At 47.2% G+C, this 25463-nt stretch overlaps 1 protein-coding gene across 1 annotated transcript in view; it reads left to right on the forward strand.

The window, feature by feature from the left end:
• Positions 1–25463, forward strand: part of DNAH8 (dynein axonemal heavy chain 8) — a 1267128-nt gene that overhangs the window by 962683 nt on the left and 278982 nt on the right. Inside the window, 2 exon segments of the mRNA XM_030199255.1 lie at positions 3037–3223; positions 14435–14557. Of these exon segments, the coding sequence (XP_030055115.1) occupies positions 3037–3223; positions 14435–14557 (310 nt within the window).

A 25463-nucleotide genomic window follows, 5' to 3' on the forward strand; every position in this document is an offset into this window, starting at 1 on the left:
CAAAGTAGTGGATGAGTATTTGTCTGGCTCCAGGAGAGCATGGCCACAGTCCAAGTAACCATCCTGTATGACCTTCCGGTGGGAAGGAGGCTGAATTTTTTTTCCATCAAACGTGGCACATTGTAATCTCTGACCAGTGGGTTCTTCAGATAGTCCGGCTCAGAAACCACCAAATTGCCCTCTGAGAGTATCATTCATCAGCTCTCAGCATAAGCAGATAGTTGCAGAGGAAATATCCTTCCTTCTCCATACCAATGTGGTTGAACCCATGCCACCAGTGGAAGAAGGGAAGGGATTCTATTCCAGGTACTTACTTGTGCCCAAAAAGATGGGAGGATATTGTTCCATCCTAGACCAAAGGGCCCTGAACAAATTCTTGGTGAAAGAAACGTTTAGGATGATTTCTCAGGGCACCCTTTTCCCCACGATTCAGGAACAAGATTGTGTATGCTCTCTGGACTTAAAGGATGCCTATAGCTATATTTCAATGCTTTCCAGTCACAGGAAGTATCTCAGATTTTGAGTAGGGAAACACCTTTACCAGTACCGCTTTCTGTCTGTTGGCCTCATGTCAGCTCCCAGACTTTTTACCAAGTGCCTAGCAGTAGTCGCAGTGTTGCTATGCAGACTGGGAGTCTATGTGTTTCCCTACCTTGTCAATTGGCTGGTCAAGAGCAAGTCACACGAAGGGGCCCAGGCATCTGTGCAGAGAACTATTCGGGTGCTAGAGCTACTAGGGTTCATTATAGACTACCCCAAGTCCCACCTGCAATCTGTACAGAAATTAGAATTCATAGGAGCCCTGCTTGATACAGTGCAAGCTTGGGCTTTCCTACCACAAGTGAGAGCGGATGCCTTAGTAACACTCACCTTGCAAGTCTGCAGCAGCAAGCAGGTCACAGTTCGACAGGTGTTGAGATTGCTAGATCATATGGCTTCCACAGTGTACATCACTCCCATGATTCGCCTCCATTTGAGAGGGGCCCAATGGATTTTGACTTTACAGTGGTCTCAAGCTATGGGGAACTTGGTGGATGTCATGATCTGACTCCCTCCAGAGCTAGTTCATTCCCTACTCTGGTGGACATTTCAGCTGAATGTGACCACATGACTCCCATTTCAAATTCTACCTCCTCAAAAGGTGTTGACAGTGGATGCATCCAACCAGGGATGGGGAGCTCATGTAGATGAGCTCATGTATACTGATCAGGGTGAAGCAACCTCACGAGTGGTCTTTCAACATGGGCCTAGTGCACAAGATCTGAGAGTGAGGCACTCCCTCGGTGGATATTTTTGCCACTTATCACAACAGCAAAGTCCTTTAGTTTTGTTCCAGGCTCAGATCACAAACAGACTATCATCAAATGCATTTTCCCTCTATTGGGGGAAGGATCTTCTCTATGCATATCCTCCCATACCTCTCATAGAAAAAAACTTGCTGAAACTAAAGCAACATCAGGCAGACTTCTACAGTCTGTGCCCTGAAAATGATTGATACAAATCAAGGTCAGGTATACATATAAAGTAGCGCATATGAGTTTATCTTGTTGGGCAGACTGGATGGACCGTACAGGTCTTTTTCTGCCGTCACCTACTATGTTACTATCCAGCTTATTTTCGAAAGAGATCGCCGGCCATCTTCCGACACAAATTGGGAGATGGCCGGCCATCTCCTGAAGCCAGCCAAATTGGAATAATGGAAAGACGATTTTGGGCCAGCTCCAACTGCGTTCCGTCGCGGAGCTGGCCAAACTTGAAGCGAGCGTTTCGGCAGGGTAGCAAAGGCGGGACCGGGCGTAGTTACGAGATGGCCAGCTTCGCCTGATAATGGAAAAAAGATGGCCGGCCCTGACGAACATTTGGCCGACTCGGTCCATTCATTTTCACGACCAAGTCTCAAAAAAGTGCCCCAATTGACCAGATGACCACCAGAGGGAATCGGGGATCATCATCCCTTACTCCCCCAGTGGTCACCAACCCCCTCCCACCCAAAAAAACAAACAAACAAACAAAACCCTCTTGCCAGCCTCTATGCCAGTCTGAAATGTCATACCCAGCTCCCTGACAGCAGTATGCAAGTCCCTGGAGCAGTTTTTAGTGGGTGCAGTGCACTTCAGGCAGGTGGACCCAGTCCCACCCCCCCTACCTGTTACACTTGTGGTGGTAAATGGGAGCCCTCCAACAACCCCCCCCCCCAAACCCACTGTACCGACATCTTCACCCATTAGTGCTATGGTAATGGTGTAGAGTTGTGGGGAGTAGGTTTTGGGGGAATTTGGGGGGCTCAGCACCCAGGGTAAGGGAGCTATGCACCTGGGAGCTATTTTTATTTTTTAGAAGTGCCCCCTAGGGTGCCCGGTTGGTGTCCTGGCATCTCAGGGGGACCAGTGCACTACAAATGCTGGCTCCTCCCATGACCAAATGCCTTGGATTTGGCCGGGTTTGAGTTGGCTGCTCTCAGTTTCCATTATCGCTGAAAACTGATGCCGGCCATCTCAAACGTGGCCAAATCCAAGGTATTTGGCCGGCCCGAACCGTATTATAGAAACGAAAGATGGCCGCCCATCTTTTTCGATAATACGGTCGGGACTGTCTCTTTGCGGCGCCGGCAAAATAGATGGCCGCCCATCTAGATGGCGGGCGCCGTTCGATTATGCCCCTCTATGCTACTATGTCTGTATCTTTCTTCCACATTTTCGTAGTCTCTGCCTGCATTTCTTGGTCTTAAGAATCTTCTTTCTCTCCACGTGATAAATAGAATGGTAACTTGGCACTGACACTTCTGTTATCAAAGCTGTTCTCATGTGTTTCTCTTTTATCACTATGTCCAGTTTCCTTTCTTCAAACTTCATAACATTTGTAATGGGTTTGTCCCAAGTGATCACAATCTCTTTATTTTCCACAATTCTCATACTATGCAGGGACAAATATGATTATTTGCCATTAAAACTTCAGATAATTTCTTAATTATATTTTGTACTGTAATTTAATTCTTTCAGCTACTGATTGTGTGTATTATTTTTTTCTGCATTTTAGATTTATTAGTGCTGAAGACCAAGAATGGTTTGATATGGCCTTTGCACGAGCAGTCAAGGAACATGTGGACCCTGATTTGGAACTCCATTCTGAGCCCTACTTTGTTGATTTTTTGCGTGAAACACCTGAACCTACTGGTGATGAACCTGAAGATTTTGTATTTGAACCACCAAAAATCTATGAACTGGTACAAAATTCCTGTGTGGAAAAGTAATAGATTTCAATTGGATGTCACACAGATAATTATCATTGATTGCCAGGTCACTGGAAGGTGTAAATGAGCGTGTCTAAATATGGCATGCAACATGCGTAACTTACAGTACTCTTTTCAGTTGCATAGATAAGTAATCAGCTCCACTCATGCCGCTCCCATTCTACTACTTACTACTACTACTTAACATTTCTAAAGCGCTACTAGGGGTTATGCAGCGCTGTACAGTTTAGTTACATGCTTACATGCTAGAGCACTTAGGCATGCCCTTATAGAATACTGTGATATCCTGAGCGAGGGTTGAGGGTGGGCCGGTGGTAGAACTCAGCTGGACAACAGGATATAAGCAAAAATAAGTATTTATTTATCTGAGTCCTGATGCCAGTTACTTCACAGGACCAGGAACAGAAGTTGGAAAACCTTCCTCCACTCAATAAACACAGTCTCAAGTGGGCTTCTGGTTGACAGGCCCAAACATAGTCTGTGGCTGGTGGGGCTGCCACGCCCCAAACACAGCCTGTAAGTTCATGGTTCTTCTCCAAGTCCCAGGTCTGGCTTCAGCCAGACCTCAAAACACAACTTGAAAGTCTAAGTCAAATAGCAGAAGTGGCTTACCTCAGCCAGGTCACGATCACTGCACATCAGCAGTGGAACCCTTACATTATAGGGCGGCTTCTCTCCTGGAGCTTCTGTATCGGGGTCTCCGTGATCTACTTAGCCTCAGGGCCATTAGCTCCCTCCTGATCTGAGTCCCGCCACTCTGACTCAGCAACTGCCTCAGCAGACTAGTGCCCCCTGCTGCAAGGAGGCTGAACTGCATCATACGTGAGGAAATGCTCTTCATTATACTATCTTCTCTCTCACAAATAGTAACATAGTAAGTGACATCAGATAAAGACCTGAATGTTCCATCCAGTCTGCCAACAGTCACATTTATTAGCAATTCATGATTAAATCAACGATGAATGTGATATTATTTCTCAGAGGACAAGCAGGCTTCTATATTCTCAAAAGTGGGTGATGCCGATCTGCGTTGCCTGGTCCAGCTTTTGCCATAGTAAAAAAGAGAGAGCTTTGTGGAGTGCAAGCTGCGCTTCACCACACATGCACGAGTGCCTTCCCGCTCGTCACGTGAAAGCAGTCTCCTTAGTTCTCTTTTTTTTGCATGAGGAGAAGTGTGGTTTTTTGCCCTTTCCTCACTTGTACGGTCTTTTTGAGAGCTGTTAGTGCCTTTCGGTAATTTTTCTGCTTTTATTGTGGCTCTTTTTCTTGGACCTTACAAACCCGTCCTTTATTTTTCATTAGTTTTATTTTGCCCGAGTTTAAGTTTTCTTTATTTTCTGTCACCCTCAGGCCATTTTTAGGCCCTGACTTCAGTCGGGTCTTTCCCTTTCTTTTTCTCTGTGACTTTCTCCTTTTTCAGGCACCATCGATGAAGTTTTTCCATCCATGTCCACAAAGATTCCCAGTGACTTCAAGCACAATACCCGGTGCATACTATCGCAGGAAAAGACACCCATTCTTGATGTCTACAGTGTCTTAGATCCAACCATAGCCCTGCAGTTTTCCCAAGAGGCTCAATGAGACAGGATCTTTGGAACCAAGTAACATAGTAGATGACGGCAGAAAAAGACCTGCACGGTCCATCCAGTCTGCCCAACAAGACAACATATGTGTAAACCTTACCTTGATTTGTACCTTGATTTGTACCTGCCTTATTCAGGGCACAGACTGTACAAGTCTGCGCAGCAGTACTTCCCGCCTCTCAACCACCAGTCCCACCTCCCATCACCGGCTTTGGCACAGACCGTATAAGTATGCTCTCCACTATCCTCGCCTCCCAACCACCAACCCCTTTCCCCCCACCTGGTTGCTCAACGTCGTCATCGAGTTCAGAGGCGTCATCATCAATGTCGAGCATCGCACCAGTATTGGGAGTCTCGGTAAGCATGGCTGTTTCTAGACCCTTAGATACTGGGACCAGTGAGGTGTCGGTTGGGCCTCCACCTTTGAGGCCTCCTGCTGGGCAGGCCCCTTGGGACCGTCCATCATCAGATCTGACCTCAAGGTGACGTTGATGTCGTCCTTGTTGGAACCGAGGAGCCTTGGTGACAATCTTTGGCCAAAGGCCAAGAAGCAATTTCATCAGTCACCCTCGACACATGGTGCCGGAAACCCTGTGGCATCGAAGGATTCGGCACCTAAGAAGCTTCGGTGCTGGGAGGATCACTCTCCCTCCATACAGGAGGTGCTGATGAGCCTGTCTCCAAGCAGCTGAGATCCTGCTCCTACGTAGACCCACAGTTCTCAATCTGCACCTGTACCGGCACCCCAGATTTCCCGGTGTCAGTCCTCTATGAGCGCATCTGGGCCTTGTTTCCAGAATTGCTGGATGACCTCATTCAGTGGTGTGCATTGGTATCTGGGGTGCATATGCCTGCCATACCTCCCATTGCAGACCCGCCTGTCCCTTAGCTGTGGTGTGGCCTCCGATGCTGGTGCCACTTACGGCCACCCAAGCCAATATCCCTTCAATATCAGTGGAGGAAGCTTCGCCGGTATTGAGATGGGAGCCGACTTCTCAATGCCGTTCTCGAGGACACGGTTCCTCGGCATCGACACAGTTTTGGTCTTGGAGATCCCTTTAGGGAGATACTGTCTGACACCGAGGAGGAGCACTCGTGGGATTCAGTGGAGGATCCCAGATACTTTTCCTCAGATGAGTCTTGTGGGATCCCCTCTGAACCCTCCCCTCCACCTGAAAGGAGATGGTCTCCATCGGAGAACCTTTCATTTCCACCTTTTGTTCAGGAAATGGCTGATGCCATTCCATTTCCTTTGGGAGAATGAGTCCAGTGCCAAGATGCTCTCCTCTTCATGAGCTACTCAAGGAAGTCCTCATCAGAAATTAGAAGTCCCCTCTGTTGGTCCCTGTCGTGCCCAAGAAGATTGACACTCAGTATCAGATCCACAGTGAACCATGGTGGTGGAGTCCGCTATCAAAAGAGCCAGGAGTACTAGGGACTATGCCTCAGAGCCCCCAGGCAGAGCAGCTAGAACCCTGAATTCTTTTGGGAGGAAGATGTTCCAGGTTTTAATGTTCATCTTCCGTATACAATCCTATCAGCTCTTTACGAGCGTTTACTTATGAAACTTGGTGCAACAGCTGTTGGACTTGGCGGATGCACTTTTCGCTAGTTGGTAAAGCAGCAGAAGGTGTGTCGAAAGTTACTTAAGTGTTGCCAAACTGGGACAGACCAAAGGTCCATCAAGCCCAGCATCCTGTTTCCAACAGTGGCCAATCCAAGTCAAAAATACCTGGCAAGATCCCAAAAAGTTCAATGCATTTTATGCTGCTTATCCCAGAAATAAGCAGTGGAGTTTCCCCAAGTCATTTTAATAATGGTCTTTGGACTTTTCCTTTAGGAAGCCGTCCAAACCTTTTTAAAAACCTGCTAATCTTTACCACATTCTCTGGCAACGAATTGCAGAGTTTAATTACACATTGAATGAAGAAACATTTTCTCCAATTCATTTTAAATGTACTACTTTGTAGCTTCATCATGTGCCCTCTAGTCCTAGTATTTTTGGAAAGAGTAAACACTCCACTCATTATTTTATAGACCTCTATCATATCTCCCCTCAGCCATCTTTTCTCCAAGCTGAAGAGCCCTAGCCGCTTCAGCCTTTCCTCATAGGGAAATTGTCATATCCCTTTCGTCGCCCTTCTCTGTATCTTTTCTAATTCCACTATTTTTTTTTTGAGATGCGGTGACCAGAATTGAACACCATATTCGAGGTTCGGTCGCACCATGGAGAGATACAAAGGCATTATAATGTCCTCAATTTTGTTTTTCCATTCCTTTCCCAATAATACCTAACATTCTATTTGCTTTCTTAGCCACAGCAGCACACTGAGCAGAGGGTTTCAAAGTATCATCGATGACGCCTAGATCCCTTTCTTGGTTGGTGACTCCTAACATGGAACCTTGCATTACATAGCTATAATTCAGGTTCCTCTTTCCCACATGCATCACTTTGCACTTACTCACATTAAACGTCATCTGCCATTTAGACGTCCAGTCTCCTAAGATCCTCTTGTAATTTTTCACAATCCTCTTGCAGTTTAACAACTTTGAATAACTTTGTGTTGTCAGCATATTTAATTACCTTACTCCATCTCTATTTCATTTATAAGTATGTTAAAAAGCTGTTGTCCCAGCACAGACCCATGGGGAACCCCACTATATAACCTTCTCCATTGAGAATACTGACCATTTAACCCTACTCTCTGTTTTCTATCTTTTTACCAGTTTTTAATCCACAATAGAACACTACCTCCTATCCCATGACTCTCCAATTGGCTGGGGGCACTTATGACACTTTTGATGTGGCATCCAGAATCTCTACTCAAAGTATAGCAATGAACAGACTCTCATGGCTGAGTGTTTCTGATTTGGAACACTGTTCAGCAGCGGTTGGCGGATGCTCCTTGCCAGGGGGATAATCTTTTTGAGAGAAGGTTGAGGAGTTGCTGACCAAAAGAAGCATACTGATTCAATCTCTTCTCTCTCCCACCAGGTGCCTTCTGTACCTGCCTCCTCATCTAGGAAGTTTTTTGGCAAGCCAAGGAGTGGTCCCTACTACTATTCTAGGGGTAGGTACACTCCTTTGGCTTGCTAATCTACTCAGGCTCAGCCCCAGCATGCTCGTTCACGTCAACAGCATGCTCCTAAGGCCCCTGCTGCTCCCCAGTCAAAGCAAGGGATGAGCTGCAGTAAAAGTGGCCATCCCAGATGATTTGCCGGTTGGGGGGAGGCTAAATTTTTTTCACCTAAGGTGGCCTGTTATAATCTCCAACTGGTGGGTTCTTCAAATAGTCTGTCTCGGATACACCCTCAATTGGCATCTCAAAAAAATCCAAATTGCCCACCAAGAACTCATTCATTCAGTTCTCAGCACAGGCAGGTACTTGCAGAGGAACTATATGCCCTTCTGAAGGCCCATGCAGTCAAACCTGTTCCACCAGGGGAACAAGGGCAGGGATTCTATTCCAGGTACTTCCTTGTGCAGAAAAAGATGGGGGGGGATGTGTCCCATCCTAGACCTAAGGGCTCTGAACAAATTTCTAGTCCGAGAAAGTTCAGGATGGTTTCCCTGGGCACCCTTCTCCCAGTGATTCAGGAAAACGATTGGTTATACTCTCTGGACTTAAAGGATGCATATATTCACATTCTGATACTTCCAGCCCACCGGAAGTATCTTCGATTTCGGCTAGGAACACATCACTTTCAGTATCACATGTTGCTTTTTGGCCTCACGTCAGCTCCCAGGGTCTTCACCAAGTGTCTAGCAGTAGTTGCAGTGTTGCTACTCAGACTGGGAGTCTATCAGGCTCATTTTCAAAAGAGATGGACGTCCATCTTTCGACATAAATCGGTACATGGACGTCCATCTCCCAGGGACGTCCAAATCGGTATAATCGAAACTCGATTTTGGATGTCTCCAACTGCAGTCCGTCAGAAGGACATCCAAATCTCAAGGGGGTGTGCCAGGGGTGTGTTCAAGGTGGGACTCGGGTGTTCCTAATACATGGACGTCTTTCAGCGATAATGGAACAAAACAAAGATGTCCAAGACTAAAACTTAGATGTTTTGAGCTAGACCAGTTTTTATAATGAATAGCTGCACTGGGAATTGAACCCACTTCCCCAGGATCAAAGTCTGCTGCACTAACCACTAGGCTATTCCTCTACTCCACACAAGAGGTGCCCCAAATGACCAGATGACCACTGGAGGGACTCGGGGATCACCTCCCCTTACTCCCCTAAATCACAAAACATTTTTCCAAACAGCACTTTCAAAAGGAAAAGATAGACCTTTTTTTGTAGAAAATGACCTTGAATACCTTCTACACTTGTCAGAGTCTGGTCTAAAGACCAACTCCGTAAGGGTTTACCTTAGACTTACCTTCTACACATTGATGAAAAGCACTAATTGCACTATCTCTGGACAGCCTTTAGTTGTTCGCTTCATGAGAGGTTTGCTTTGTCAAAGCCCCCTGTCAAATTTCCACCAGTGTCATGGGATCTCAATGTCGTTCTCACCTAGCTGATGAAAGCTCCTTTTGAGCCACTGAATTCCTGCCATCTGAAGTACTTGACCTGGAAGGTCATTTTCTTGATGGCTGTGGGTCAGTGAGCTTCAGGCCTTAGTAGTTGATGCACCTTATACTAAGTTTAATCACAACAGAGTAGTCCTCCGCACGCACCCTAAGTTCCTGTCAAAAGTGGTGTCGTTCCATCTGAACCAGTCAATTGTCTTGCCAACATTCTTACCCCATTCTCATTCCCATCCTGGCGAAAGCAGCTTGCATACCTTGGATTGCAAGAGAGCATTAGCCTACTACATGGAGCGGACAAGGTACCACAGACAGTCTGCCCACCTTTTTGTTTCTTTTGATCCCAGCAGGATGGGGGTCGCCATCGGGAAAAGCACCATTTCATTTTGGCTGGCAGATTGCATTTCCTTCTCTTATGCTTAGGTTGGGCTGGCCCTAGAGAGTCATGTCACAGCTCATTATGTTAGAGCCATGGATGCATCGGTAACCCACTTGAGATCAGCCTCCATTGAAGAAATTTGCAAAGCTACAACATGGTCTTCAGTCCACACATTCACATCAATCTACTGTTTTGAGCAGGATACCTGACAGGACAGTTGGTTCAGGCAGACAGTGTTGCAGGAACCTATTTGGGGTCTAGAATCCAACTCCACCCTCCTAGGCCCGTTTTTATTCTGTTCTAGTCAATACTCTCATTCAGATTGTATATAGTTTCAGATTAATTTGTGCTATGTTCTCGCCGTTGTGAGGCCTAATTAACCAATGTTTGTTGTTTTTGGTGAGCCTGGATGCTAGGGATTCCCCACTTGTGAGAATATAGAAGCCTGCTTTGCCTGGGGAAAGTGAAGACACTTACCTGTAGCAGGTATTCTCCAAGGACAGCAGGCTTCATATTCTCACAATCCCTCCCACCTCCGCTTGGAGTTGTCTCCTTGGTTATTTTTACTTTTTGCTTTACCATTAAAATGAGGAGAACACGTTCGTGACGAATGGGAAGGCACTCGGGCCTGAGCGGTGTAGTGCGACTTGAGCGCCACAAGGCTCTTTTTTTTTCTTACTATGGCAAAAGCCAGACCGGGCAATGCGGATCGGCATCACCTAGTAATGAGAATATGAAGCCTTCTGTCCTTGGAGAATACCTGCTATAGGTAAGTATCTTCGCTATACTTGATCATGGTCTTTCTTTGATGTTTCTTGGACATAGACCATAGAATAGTGCATAGTACATTTATGCATGTAATTGACATCTTTCTTTGCATTTAAAGATGCACATAACTGCACATGCTCTGTTATCAAATTGCCTTTCACATGTACATTTATCACACATTAAGTACATTGCTATTAAGCAAATGTATCCACGCTATTCACAATGCCATATGAAACCCTGCAGCTGAAAACAACCCCACTTTCTGAATGGCTGTCCTGAAATACCCATCCTTCATCCCCCAAAAGGCTCTCTCGAACTTCCCAATACACCCTGGCACTTACCAATATGTCTCTCTGGTAGGTAATGGGGGGAGGTAGGAGTGATCCCCAGATAGTCCTGCCCCAGGGAGTGGTGATGGTGGTAGGGGGTTTCTGCTTAGTTGTAGTGGCACAGGTGCATTTAAAGCACATGATAAAATGTGTATAACCAGCATTATAACACATACAGATCGATAAATATAGCCTTGCAACATTGCAAATGTGAATTTGCATATGAAAAGAGAGAATAACATGCAAAAAATGCTCCAATTGATATTTAATCCATGGCGGTCAGTGTTTTAAAATGCTGACTAACTCAGGCAGAATTAGCACCAAATATTCCCACATAACATAACAGAGGTGCCTCGGACCCTCCTACTGTACTTGTCTCAACCCCCCCCCCCCCCCAACACCACTCCAGTCCCGATCCCCCTCCCACCTACTCCAGTAAGGTCCAAACCAATCTCCCTAGCAAGGCTAGCAGCAGGTTACAGTGAGAGGCCACAGCAGCCATTTTGTAGAGGCAGCTGTTAGGGCAGGAGTGAGTGGGGTTTACTTCTGTCCCCATCAGCCTGCTGGATCTCCAAGGAGTTTAATGAGGCCCGGGGGACTTATCCTGACAGGGAGTGGGGGTTGGGAGGGGGGCAGTGGTGTTCCCAGGTTGGCTGCCACCCGGGGCGGATCGCTGCTGCGCACCCCCCCCCCCCCCCCATGGTGCAGCGGTGTCCGTCACCCCAGGGTGCAGCACGACCCCCCCCCCCCCCCCCCGGGTGCATTCTTAGCTGCTGGGAGCAGCAGCGCGGCTGTCGGCTCCGCTGGCTCCCTGCTCCCTCTGCCCCGAAACAGGAAGTAACCTGTTCCGGGGCAGAGGGAGCAGAGAACCAGCAGAACCGACAGCCGCATGGCTGCTCTCTGCACCCCTCCAGCAGCGTGCACCCGGGGCGGACCGCCCCCACTGCCCCGCCCTTGCTACGCCACTGGGAGGGGGCTCTTGTCTTGAGAATAGGAAGGGGGTCTGGACCTTGCTGGGGGGGGGGGGGGGGGAATTAGAGGAGGGTCTGAACTTCACCAGGGGGTGAAAGGGAAGGGAGGACACTGGAAGCATGGCAGCCTGTACTGGAAGTTATACAGGTGCTGGCTGATATTCAGTGCATAGGTAACCAGACAAATTTAGCACTGCTTTTTATGCGGTCCTATATGCCTAGTTAGCTATACAGGTGCCGGCACTGAATATTACCAGCATCCACATAACTCCTGTCTCCTCCCCTACTCTGCCCCTATAAAGCCTCTGTATAGACTGGCTCCAAAATAACCACTGTGAGCCAATATTCAGCTGCACTACCTGGTTAAGTGCCACTGAATATTGGCAGATAGCTGGATCTAAGCAATTTAAGGTTGCGGCTGCCATTTTGGACCAGGAGCTGGCATGGGCAGGAGCAACTGGAGATTGCTCCTGCTCCACCTCCACTGGACCACCAAGGACCCTTAAGGTAGGCCTGGGGGGGGGGGGGGTCTATAGGAAGAGTCAGAAGCTCTTTTGGGATTCAGGAGCGGGGGGAAGCTCTTGTTGTGGGGGTTCAGGAGCGGGATGCTCTGAGGGGGGTTGGGAGGAAGATTGGCCAAAAAAGCTAACCAGGTAGCGGGCAGAATATCTCCAGTACCCAGTTAACTTAGAGAAGGTGGCCAGAGCCCAGCTATTCAGTGCCAGGACTCAGGTTCTGTATACTGTATTGGCATTTCTCCGAGGACAAGCAGGCTGCTTGTTCTCACTGATGGGGTGACGTCCACGGCAGCCCCTCCAATCGGAATCTTCACTAGCAAAAGCCTTTGCTAGCCCTCGCGCGCCGATGCGCACCGCGCATGCGCGGCCGTCTTCCCGCCCGAAACCGTCTCGTGCCGGCCAGTCTTCTTTTGTCCGCGCTCGGTACGGTCGTGTTTCGCCGTTCGCGCCCCTTAAGTTGACCTCGCGCGTCTCCTTTTTGGTTTCGCTACTAAAAAAAAAAAAAAAAAAAGGATTTTGGAAGAGGACCTTTTCGGTCTTTTTCCCTTTCCGCTACTTCCAGTTTTTGCCACGGTAAGTTTTCTTTCGTCTTCGGGGTAGGCCTTTTTCAGGCCTCGGGTCGAATTTTTTCTTCCCCTCATTTTTGGTGCCTACCGCAATTACGAGTTTCGATTTCGCCGGCGAGATTTTTCGCCCATGTCATCGAAATCTCCCAGCGGCTTCAAGAAGTGCACCCAGTGCGCCTGGGTAATCTCGCTCACTGATAGATACGAGTCGGTTTTGGGCGGGAAGACGACCGCGCATGCGCGGTGCGCATCGGCGCGCGAGGGCTAGCAAAGGCTTTTGCTAGTGAAGATTCCGATTGGAGGGGCTGCCGTGGACGTCACCCCATCAGTGAGAACAATCAGCCTGCTGTCCTCGGAGAATACCTTCTACAGGTATGTAGCATTCGCTATATCAGCCCGTGGCTGTCAGCATTTATAAAAATGATGATCACTGCCAACTGAATATCAGGGGTCACGTGTTGTTCTGCAATGCATGCACTTTTAGCCGCAATTTTACAGAGGCACTCTTAGGGCATAATTAGATCTAGAGAGGCAATCACTTTTTCTGCTCCCTGCTCCCCCCACTTTGGGCTCAGGCTCCCTCAAAACCTACTCCTCTTTGGCCTCCCACTTAGCCATCTATCCTCCCTTCAATCCGTTCAGAACTGCTGCATGTCTTATCTTCCGCCTAGACCGTTATGCTCATATCACCCCTCTCCTCGTCACTTCACTGGCTTCCGATCAGGTACCGCATTCAGTTCAAGCTTCTCCTACTAACCTACAAATGCACTCAATCTGCAGCCCCTCATTACCTTTCTATCCTTATCTCCCCTTACACTCCTACCCGTAACCTCCGCTCACAGGACAAATCCCTCCTCTCGGTACCCTTCTTCACCAATTCCAGGCTTCGCCCTTTCTGCCTCGCCTCTCCCTATGTTTGGAATAAACTTCCTGAGCCCATACGCCAGGCCCCCTCCCTGCCCATCTCCAAATCCTTGCTCAAAGCCCACCTCTTCAATGTCGCCTTCGGCACCTAACCATTGTACCTCTATTCAGGAAATCTAGACTGCCCCAATTTGATTGTATGCACATTTTGTCCATTAGATTGTAAGCTCCTATGAGCAGGGACTGTCCTTCTTTGTTAAACTGTACAGCGCTGCGTAACCCTAGTAGCGCTTTAGAACTGTTAATTAGTAGTAGTAGTGATTTTGGCCAGCAAAAGTACTTGCACAAAAAGCAGGTGCAAATTTTTATAGGGAACGCATTCTCAGATTTTCCCTATTAGAACTTGTACAAACACCCCATTTAAAAATACTTCATAGAAGTTTCATCTACCCACACCATTTTGAAAATTGCCGTGTACCTTTTTAGGTCCCTATAATGAATAGATCTCATCCTATATGAGAGAATGGAGTTAACAATTCCATTAAATTTCTCCTGTCAAAGTCTGAATCCTTTTCACCATATATATTTAGTTATTTACTAGGAATAAAAGAATTTAATGTAATTAAAGATTACTTGAATGTATATAGTTAACAATATACTACTCTTGTTTAGATTCCAAGTTATGATTTTTTGAGAGATAAATTGCAAAGGTTACAGAAGCAAATGAATGATACAATTAGAGGATCCTCTCTCGATTTGGTGTTTTTTAAAGATGCAATGACGCATCTAATTAAGGTTAGTATTTAAATGCTATTTCATTTTAAGTTCTTTAAATTGTGCCATATTGTCAGGATCAGAATTAATATTCATTCCACTAGCCATTTTATCAAGCAGAGATGTTCTTAGCAGTGGATACACAGGGCCCATGCTCCAAATCTCCTGAGCTGTGCCCTGAATTTCAGCCACAACTACCAGCACTCACCATTTTCTGCTCCCCGCTCCCCCCACTTTGGGCTCAGGCTCCCTCAAAACCTATTAAATGGTTGGTGGAGAGTCTGAAGCCCTGCCAGCCAAAGAAATTCACTGCCTGAGCCGCTCCCCTCTTACATGAACTAAGCATTATTGGGAAGTCCTGGTACTGGTGGCTGGAAGCACACTGCTGACTTTCTCTTTACCGCAGCAGCACGAGGAGGAAGGGAATGGCTTGGGCAGTGAATTTCTTTGGCTGGCAGGGCTTTAGCATCCCTGCTGGCAAAGGTAATATTTATAAAGTGCGCAGGGGGGGGATCAAATGCACCCCCCCCCCCTCAGTTCACTCCTGGATTTCCACCCCCCCCCCCCCCCCCCCATACACACACACACACACACACACAAAAAAATGGAAGGCTGGCTACACTTCTGTCTGCTGTTTTGCCTGTCTTTCTGCTTCCCCTTCTCACCACAGTCACAACCCCCTCCCCCTCACCTGCAGGTGGCCATAGGAAAAGCATGTAATCGCACATCATCCCCCAGCTCTAATAAGCTTTTACCATGAGATTGAGCCCCCAGGAGCAAATGATAATATGAGATTCCTACTGGGACGATGTGGTGAAGAGCTGAACGATGGAAGGTATTGGAGGGAGAAACAGCCTGGGAAGGACAGATTTAGAAAAGAGAACCACATCTGGAGCAGGGAGAGAGATGAAATACTCTGGCCTTGACAAAGTGTGGAGGGGGAGAATATTATCTAGAGAGATGAGAAAAAGGGAAACGCATCTGGAGGGAGGTAGAAAGAGGAGGGGGAAAGAACCTCTAGAAGGAAGGAGGGAGGAACTAAAAAGGGAAATAGAGTTTCTGAAGGAAGGGTGGAAAGGGGAAAGAAGACTGTCTGAAGAGAGGGAGTGAAAAGGTGGTACAGTGTCTGGAATGAAGGGGAAATGGTTTATAAAGATAGAGGGTGAGGTAAGGAATGGGAGAGGTTATGAAGGGGATAGAGTGTAGGAAGGAATGGAGGGAGTGTTTGTAGTAAGGGATAGAGGAAGTGTTTGTAGGAAGGGATAGAGAGAGTAGGTCCAAAAAAGGAAGAGCATCTGGAGGGAGGGGATGGAAGAGGGAAAGTGTCTGAAGGAAGCGGGGGAGAAAGAAAGCAGGTACAAAAGATGGAAGTATGTCTGGAGAGAGAAGGTGGCAGAGCATCTGGAAGAAGGAGGTGAAAAGGGAGAGTCTGGAAGGAGGGAAGGAGCAGATGGATGGAGGAAATATTGGTGGAAAGGGATGAGATGGGGAAGGGTGTCTGGAGGGAGGAGGTGAAAAGAGGGTAGAGAGTTTGGAGGGCAGAGGTGCTAGATGGAAAACGTGTCTGGAACTGGTAGGTGGGGCGCAGTAGATAGATACAGATATTAAAACACAGGTGCCATTGTTTAAATTAATATGGTAGCCACCACTGCTGAATATTGGTCAGATAGTTACTGGGCTAGGTAGTGGTAGTGATTGGTGGAGTCTGTCTCTGGAGTTACCTAAGAAATCTCTCATTCCCTAGAGCAGTAGCAAGGAGGAAAAATATCTGAAAGAATTTGCTGCTGGTATTGGAGGTTGGGTCACAAACCCATTATTTATATGGATTATTATGAAAATACTGGGGGCTGACCTTTTCTACACAATAGTTTGTGTGACTCCTATTCCACCTGTGCATCAAGAATAGTTAGGTGGCATCCTGCAGGAGAGAGGTCTCTAGATAAAACAACTTGTACTGGGATTAGTAGTAGTAGATTATATTACCTCCGCTGCATCCACCCTGCTACACCCCTCTGGCGCCTCACTTAATCTGAGTTGCCATGTCGCAAAGAGCTGAACAATTTTATTTTGTTCTGAAATGTATTATTTAAATTTCAATTCTATGCAATAATGATTAAAAAAGAGAAAAAAATTCCAAATTTTACAGTTACAACATTCATTACCAATCTTTGTAATCTGGGTGAACAACAGAATACTGAGTCTTATTGACATATCATAAGAGATGTGCTAAAATTTGTAAAAGATATGATATTGAAAATGTTTACAAGTTAATCTATATACCATAAAATCTTACATATGACTCCAAATATTTAAAGTTGTACTTACTAATGTACCTTCTTATGAAGTCTCAGCTGCACCAATAGTTATTTCTGCCAATTAGGGACGGGGACTTGATATACCACCTTTCTATGGTTTTTGCAACTATATTCAAAGTGGTTTACATAGAGGCATATTTTCAAAGCACTTTGGGAGGCTAAGTTCCATAGGTTTCTATGGAACTTTGGGAGGCTAAGTGCTTTGAAAATGAGCCTCATAGTATATACAGGTACTTATTTGTACCTGAGGCAATGTAGTATTAAGTGACTTGCCCAGTCACAAGGAGCTGCAGTGGGAATCGAATCCAGGAAATTTTATATGCATAAATAATGTGCACTAAGTTAACTTTATGCACATGTGAAAACCTCCAAATTAAGATGCGTAAAATCAATGTTTATACATTAAAAAAACTTTTCTGTTGATAAGCAGGATTGAGCCAGGCACATAAACAATACCAAGACATGAAACAAAACTCTCATGTACAATTTTTACGTCTTGCCAGTTCTATAAGGTCCTTTTTCTAAGCTACATTAGGTGCTAACATATTCTAATGCATCTAAAAAAGGAGTACTGCGGGATGTCCAAAGGTCACTACTCCATCCTCATCCTTCTCGACCTATCCGCCGCTTTTGACACTGTCAATCACAACTTCTTGACACACTGTCCTCTTTTGGGTTCCAGGGCTTTGTCCTCTCCTGGTTCTCCTCTTATCTCTTCCGTCGTACCTTCAGAGTACACTCTCATGGTTCGTCCTCCACCCCTATCCCGCTCTGTGTTGGAGTTCCTCAGGGATCTGTACTTGGACCCCTTCTTTTTTCAATCTACACCTCTTCCCTGGGCTCCATGATTTCATCTCATGGTTTCCACTATCATCTTTATGCTGACGACACCCAGCTTTATCTCTCCACACGAGACATCACTGCGGAAACCCAGGCCAAAGTATCAGCCTGCTTATCCGACATTGCTGCCTGGATGTCCAACCGCCACCTGAAACTGAACATGGCCAAAACCGAACTTATTGTCTTCCCACCCAAACCCACTTCTCCTCTCCCTTCACTCTCTATCTCAGTTGATAACACCCTCATCGTCCCCGTCTCATCTGCCCGCAACCTCTGTGTCATTTTCGACTCCTCCCTCTCCTTCTCTGTGCATATCCAGCAGATATCCAAGACCTGTCGCTTCTTCCTCTATAACATTAGCAAAATTCGCCCTTTCCTCTCTGAGCACACCACCCGAACTCTCATCCACTCTCTCATTACCTCTCGCCTTGACTACTGCAACCTACTCGTCACTGGCCTCCCACTTAGCCATCTATCCCCCCTTCAGTCTGTTCAGAACTCTGCTGCACGTCTTATCTTCCGCCTCGACCGATATACTCATATCACCCCTCTCCTCAAGTCACTTCACTGGCTTCCGATCAGGTACCGCATACAGTTCAAGCTTCTCCTACTAACCTACAAATGCACTCGATCTGCAGCCCCTCCTTACCTCTCTACCCTCATCTCCCCTTACGTTCCTACCCGTAACCTCCGCTCTCAAGACAAATCCCTCCTTTCAGTACCCTTCTCCACCACCGCCAACTCCAGGCTCCGCCCTTTCTACCTTGCCTCACCCCATGCTTGGAACAAACTCCCTGAGCCCATTCGCCAGGCCCCCTCCCTGCCCATCTTCAAATCCTTACTCAAAGCCCACCTCTTCAATGTCACCTTCGGCACCTAACCACTACACCTCTACTCAGGAAATCTAGACTGCCCCAACTTGACATTTCGTTCTTTAGATTGTAAGCTCCTTTGAGCAGGGACCATCCTTCTTTGTTAATTTGTACAGCGCTGCGTAACCCTAGTAGCGCTCTAGAAATGTTAAGTAGTAGTAGTATGTCCTCAGGCATCCTGTGGTAACTTCCAAATGCGCATGCACTAACCACACACTAAATATATATATATATTTTGAGAGACGCTAATGATGTCAAAACAGCAACCAACCGGTCAGGGTAAGAAAACCCCCACATGTAGTCCAAAAACCAGTATAAAAGAGTAGGGGTTGACCAAGGAATCTCATCAGCCGATGGTAAGTTGAAATAACTTTATTCAGCATCAGATGTATATGTGACCCAACATGGGACCGTGTTTCGATGGATCTACTGTCTGCTTCAGGGGTCAAGCACTACATACAAAGTAAATCCTATATAATAAAAAGCACCTCCAACATTCTGAAGCCAGCTGCCTTGCAGTGAAGCCTGAGGTGTTTGTAGGCATCATAATAGCTCCGCCCACATTCTCAGCTGATTCCATAAAAAGCACCTCCAACGTTCTGAAGCCAGCAGCCTTGCAGTGAAGCCTGAAGCCTGAGCTGTTCGTAGGCATCATAATAGCTCCGCCCACATTCTCAGCTGATTCCAAGGCAAGGGGAGGAGCGTGTTTCCCTACTCCTCCCCCTGCCTGGGAAACAGCTGTCACTGCGCTGCTCCCTGCCACTTCAGAGCAAATAGCAGGGAGTGGCGCAACAACCTCCCCCCTGCTCGGCGCATCAACAAAGCCATCGCGTACCTCTGCTGAGCTGACGGATCCGAAGTTCTGTTCTCGGCTGCGGGGCGTGGCTTCATGATTGAGCATCAGTGGAAGTTTCTGTGCGTGCGTCTGATGTCAGATGCACGCACATATACTTCAACAGATGCTCAATCATGAAGCCACGCCCGCAGCCGAGAAAGAAAAGAACTTGATCCGTCAGCTCAGCAGAGGTACGCAACGGCTTCAGGGGAGGTATTTCGGAGGAAAGGGTGGTGTACAAAGGGTCGCGGTAGGGGGGTGCAGGGGACATTAAAGCGGAGGAGGGGTTTTGAATGTGAGGGAGGGGGTAGTGTGGAACGCGGTGGGAGGGGCTTGACGGCCCTTGAACTGGGAGGGAGGGACATATGTGTGGGTGGGTGTGTGGATGTGCTTCTGGTAGGGCCCTTGAACAGGGAGGGAGGGGGGTCTGCAACTCGGGAGGGAGGGAGTTCTGCAACTCAGCAAGGAAGGGAGGGAGAGGGGTATGGAACTCGGGAGGGAGGGGGGAGGGGTATGGAACTCGGGAGGGAAGGAGGGGAGGATGGGTGGGAATTTACCTTGCTAGCGTCCGTTTCATAGCGTTTCGAAACGGGCCTTTTTTACTAGTACATACATAAAAAGGTTAAAAACAAAAATCCATCAATTTGCATGTAAAACCATAAAAATAACAGGAATAACAATCAAAATAATAATAATCATGATAAAAGCAGTAACACCAATAAAAATAAAATAATGAAATGGTAATAGTAAAATCAATAACATAAATGGCATATTAAAATAAGCACAAGATAGAACAAGGACAAGAACATAATCAAAAACAATATTAAAACAAATTCAATGAGATATATCATGAATAGTAACAGGCCTGACCTTGTGATGAAACTCACAAAATATGGGTGCAGAAGTAAAGGAGATTCTCCAAGGACAAGCAGGCTGCCCAGGAATCGGGGAAACAAATTTTGCAAGCAAAATAAAGCAAAGTCTTTTGGGAAAGTTCTGACACACGGGCAGCGCAAACCACGCATGTGCAAACGACTTCCCGCCCGCAGTGCGAGCGAGCCTCTTTAGTTCTTTTTTCTCTGCGGTTAGGTGCAGCAGTGTTTTCGCTCTGCTCTATCAGGCCGAGGAAGAAGACTTCTCTTCACGACATTCAGCTTTTATTTTTCTTTTCATTTTAAAGATTTAAAAAAAAAGAGTAGTTTTCCCAGTAGTTTTTAAAACTTTTTCTCCACTTTTAAAGTTTCCTTTCTTTTTCGACGCAGCCGGCCTTTGGGCCGCACGGTCAGGTTTTTTCCCTTTTTTGTGCTCTTTCTTTTTGGCACAATCGCGTCGTTTGATTTTACCAAAGCCGTTTTTTCTTCCATGTCATCGAGAACACCCAGCGGCTTTAAATGTTGGTGCAACCGGACCATCTCAGGTACAGATACCCATGCCTGGTGTATCCAGTGCCTTGAGCCAGACCATAGCCCAGCCGCTTGTAGTCTGTGTCTTCGTATGAAGAAATGGACCCAAGCGTCTCGAGAAGCCCAACCGGAAAAGCTTTTTGGGGCTCAGTCCAGACCTTCGACATTAACATCGGTACCGAGGTTGACGGCGTCGACATCGACAGGAGCATCAACGTCGAGGAGACAGGTAATGGCTGCTGAGAGACCAACTCGCGCTGGGAGCAGTGAGTCGTCGAGTGGGTCTCCACCTGCCTTGAGGCCTCCTGTTATGCAGGCCCCCCGGGACTGACCTTCGTCGGACCCGGCCCCGAGGAAACGTGAGGATTCCATATCCTCATCGGTACCAAGGAGTCTCGATGATGGGTGTCGAGCAAAGGCTAAGAAGCATCGTCATTGTTCTCCTTCAACGCACGGTACCAGGAGCTCTCGGCGCCGAGAGGACCGCTCCCCCTCGGTACAGGAGGTGCCAATGCGTTGGTCTCTTGGCAGCCTTTACCTACTCCAGAGCCTCCACGGATTCTGACACCACCTGTTTCACCGGCCCCGCAGCCTTCTCCAATGGCGGCTCTTGATGAGCGTATCCGGGCCTTGTTTCCAGAACTTCTGGAAGGCTTACTGCGAAAATCAGCTTCGGAGTCGGAGGTGCTTGCGCCTTCTGTGCCATCTGCTGTAGCGGTGTCTGGCCCTTCTCCTGTGGTGAGGTCTCAAACTGCGGTGCCACCTGCGGCATCGGCTGCCACCCAGGTCGACTCCCCTTCGACGTCGGTGGAGGGAGCTTCACCGCAGTCAGATAGGGCGTCAACTTCTCGACATCGCCACAGAGGATATCATTTCTCGACATTGAGGCAGGACCAGTGTCAGAGTACCTTGACACAGGTTGTGTCTGACACTGAGCAGGAGCGCTCGTGGGAATCAGAGGAAGATCTCAGGTACTTCTCTTCTGATGAGTCCTTTGGGATTCTCTCTGACCCTTCTCCTCCGCTGGAAAGAAGACTATCTCCACCAGAGTATCTTTTTCCTCTTTTGTCCGGGAAATGGCTGTGGCTATTCCCTTCCCTGTGGAGGTTGAGGATGAGCCCAGGTCTGACATGCAGGAAGTCCTGGATTATTCTTCTCCACTTAAAGAGGCTGTGACAGTCCCTATGCATAAGGTACTGAAGGAAGTCCTTATGAGAAACTGGTCTACCACTCTGTCTGGCCCTGTGGTTCCCAAGAAAGCTGAGTCCAAATATCAGATCCACGGTGAACTTGGATTGATGAGGTCCCAATTACCCCACAATTCCATGGTGGTGGATTCCGCTCTCAAAAGAGCTAGTAGTACCAGAGACTATGCTTCGGCGCCTCCAGGCAGAGAAGCTAGGACTCTTGACTCTTTTGGGAGAAAGACGTATCAGGCCGCTATGCTCGCTGCTAAGATCCAGTCATACCAGCTCTTCACAAGCGTACACTTGAGGGACTCGATAAGTCAACTATCCAGCTTGGTTCAGACACTCCCTATGGAGCTGGCCGAGCCTTTTCGCCAGGTGGTCAGGCAGCAGAAGGTGTGTCTCAAGTTCCTGGCCAGGGGTACTTTTGACACTTTTGACGTGACATCCAGGATCACTGCTCAAGGGTATAGTGATGCGCAGACTTTCATGGCTGCGTGTCTTTGACCTGGATCATTCTGTCCAGTAGCGGATGGCGGATGTTCCTTGCCGGGGGGACAATCTTTTTGGAGAGAAAGTAGAGGATCTCGTTAATCAGATTAAGAAGCATAATGATGCTATGGATTCTCTCTCTCACCTTCTGCTACAGCCTCCTCATCTAGGAGGCTTTTTGGAGGGAAGAGAAGTGCTCCCTATTCCTACTCCAGGCTTAGGTACACTCCTGCTTCTCGGCAGCCTGCCCAAGCTCAGCCTCAGCACGCTCATTTTCGTCAACAGCGTGCGTCTAAGGCCCATTCTGCTCCCCAGCAAAAGCAAGGGACGGGCTTTTGACTGGCTCCAGTTCAGCATAGCCTCAGTAAAAGTGCCCGTACCGGACGACTTGCTGGTAAGAGGGAGGTTAATGTTTTTTCACCAAAGGTGGCCTCTCATAACCTCCAACCAGTAGGTTCTTCAAATAGTCCGGTTAGGATACACCCTTAATCTGGAATCCATACCTCCAAATTGCCCACCAGGAGCTCATTCTTACAGCTCCCAGCACAGGCAGGTTTTTGCAGAGGAACTGCATCGTCCCATATTTCTAACTCATGGTTTTCAGGGTGTTGACATAGCTTAAGTGAAATTGCTTTCCAGAAACTACTACTACTACTTAACATTTCTAGAGTGCTACTAGGGTTACGCAACGCTGTACAGTTTAACAAAGAAGGACAGTCCTTGCTCAAAGGAGCTTACAATCTAAAGGACGAAATGTCAAGTTGGGGCAGTCTAGATTTCCTGAATAGAGGTAAAGTGGTTAGGTGCCGAAGGTGACATTGAAGAGGTGGGCTTTGAGTAAGGATTTGAAGATGGGCAGGGAGGGGGCCTGGCGTATGGGCTCAGGGAGTTTATTCCAAGCATGGGGTGAGGCGAGGCAGAAAGGGCGGAGCCTGGAGTTGGCGGTGGTGGAGAAGGGTACTAAAAGGAGGGATTTGTCTTGAGAGCGGAGGTTACGGGTAGGAACGTAAGGGGAGATGAGGGTAGAGAGGTAAGGAGGGGCTGCAGATCGAGTGCATTTGTAGGTTAGTAGGAGAAGCTTGAACTGTATGCGGTACCTGATCGGAAGCCAGTGAAGTGACTTGAGGAGAGGGGTGATATGAGTATATTAGTCCAGGCGGAAGATAAGACGTGCAGCAGAGTTCTGAACGGACTGAAGGGGGGATAGATGGCTAAGTGGGAGGCCAGTGAGGAGTAGGTTGCAGTAGTCAAGGTGAGAGGTAATGAGAGAGTGGATGAGAGTTCGGGTGGTGTGCTCAGAGAGGAAAGGGCGAATTTTGCTAATGTTATAGAGGAAGAAGCGACAGGTCTGGCTATCTGCTGGATATGCGCAGAGAAGGAGAGGGAGGAGTCGAAGATGACTCCGAGGTTGCGGGCAGATGAGACGGGGACGATGTGGATCACTCTTCTATGAAATTTAGTTTGAAATTCTCTACTATAGTGCGCGCCTGTAGGTTAATAAAACTTTACATAAAAAGAAAGAAATGGTCTGACCAAATCTTGCCTTGGTCCAATGATTGGAAACTAGGATTTAATGCTAAGAAATGCAGGGTCATGCACTTAGGTTACAAGAATCCAGGGGAGCAGTACAATATATGTATGAAAGAAGAGCAGGATTTGGCGGTGATTGTGTCTGATAACCTTAAGGTCTCCAAACAGGTAGAAAAAGCGATGGTCAAAGCCAGAAGGATGCTTGGCTGCATAAGGAGAGGGATGACCAGTAAGAAAAAAGAGGTGATAGTGCCATTGTATAAGTCTCCGGTGAGGCCCCACTGTGTACTGTGTGCAGTTCTGGAGACCGCATCTACAGAAGGATAAAACAGGATGGAGTCGGTCTCGGTCATAAAACATATGGGACAGGCTTAGGAAACTCAACACATATACACTGGAAGAGAGGTGGGGGAGAGAGGATATGATAGAGACATTTAAATACCTCAGTGGCATTTATGTACAGGAGATGAGCCTTTTTCAAATGAAGGAAAACTTAGGTATGAGGGGGCTTACGATGAAGTTAAGAGAAAATAGGCTTAGCAGGAATCTAAGAAAATACTCTTTCACGGGAAGGGTCATGGATGTGTGGAATGGCCACCCAGTGGGGGTTGTGGAGACAAGGACTGTGTCAGAATTTAAGAAAGCGTGGGACAGATAGGAAAGGAAGAGTTAGTGGTTATTGAGAATGGGTAGACTGGATGTGCTACTTGGCCCTTATCTGCCGTCATATTTCTATATTTCTATGTTTCAAAATAGCTTTTGCTGAACAGTTTGCCAGTATTCAGGTGGTCTATAGTCTAACACTAACCATAAAGTACCCTTCTTACAGACATTTATAAATTGACAAATCATACTGCTGCCGGGAGGCTGTAACACACAATAATAGAGAGTTCAATCTCCATGCAGAGGAATTACACTGAGGTGTCAACCACCATACAGTATAACTCTTAGTTTGTTTATTAATATAATAGAGTGAGCCTTGGGTAGCAGGTCATTAGGGGAGTGACTGGAGGACCTTGGAGGAGCCAGAGTTATAAAAGGGAAACTCAGAGGAAAAGATTTGTCCCTGGTTCTTTCTCTTCATAGAGTAACTACATCCTTGGTTGCCTGAGTTCTGAGCTACCTATATCCCCCTGCCAAGTGACCCATTGAAATTAAGGGGTGCCCTGTAGTGCTGTGGCCAGCGGATTGAAGCCATAGAGAACTGTTACATTGCATCAGCCATTTGAGGAGCCAGAAACTCAGCAAATTGGAGAGTCCTGCCATAACTGGGGCTTGGGTGGAGTGTAGTCTAGCCCTGGCTGAGGCGAGACCTTCGCACATGTGTTAACCCAGAAATGTACAATTGCTTGTGACCATCTTGAAAGCAATTATGATTTACATCTGAATTGTATGATGATCAGTGCAGTGAAGCCATCAGTTATATTTAAACGGTTTTTATTAACACTTGCGC

Source organism: Microcaecilia unicolor, chromosome 3 (genome assembly GCF_901765095.1).
Source record: "Microcaecilia unicolor chromosome 3, aMicUni1.1, whole genome shotgun sequence".
Lineage (NCBI taxonomy): Eukaryota > Metazoa > Chordata > Amphibia > Gymnophiona > Siphonopidae > Microcaecilia > Microcaecilia unicolor.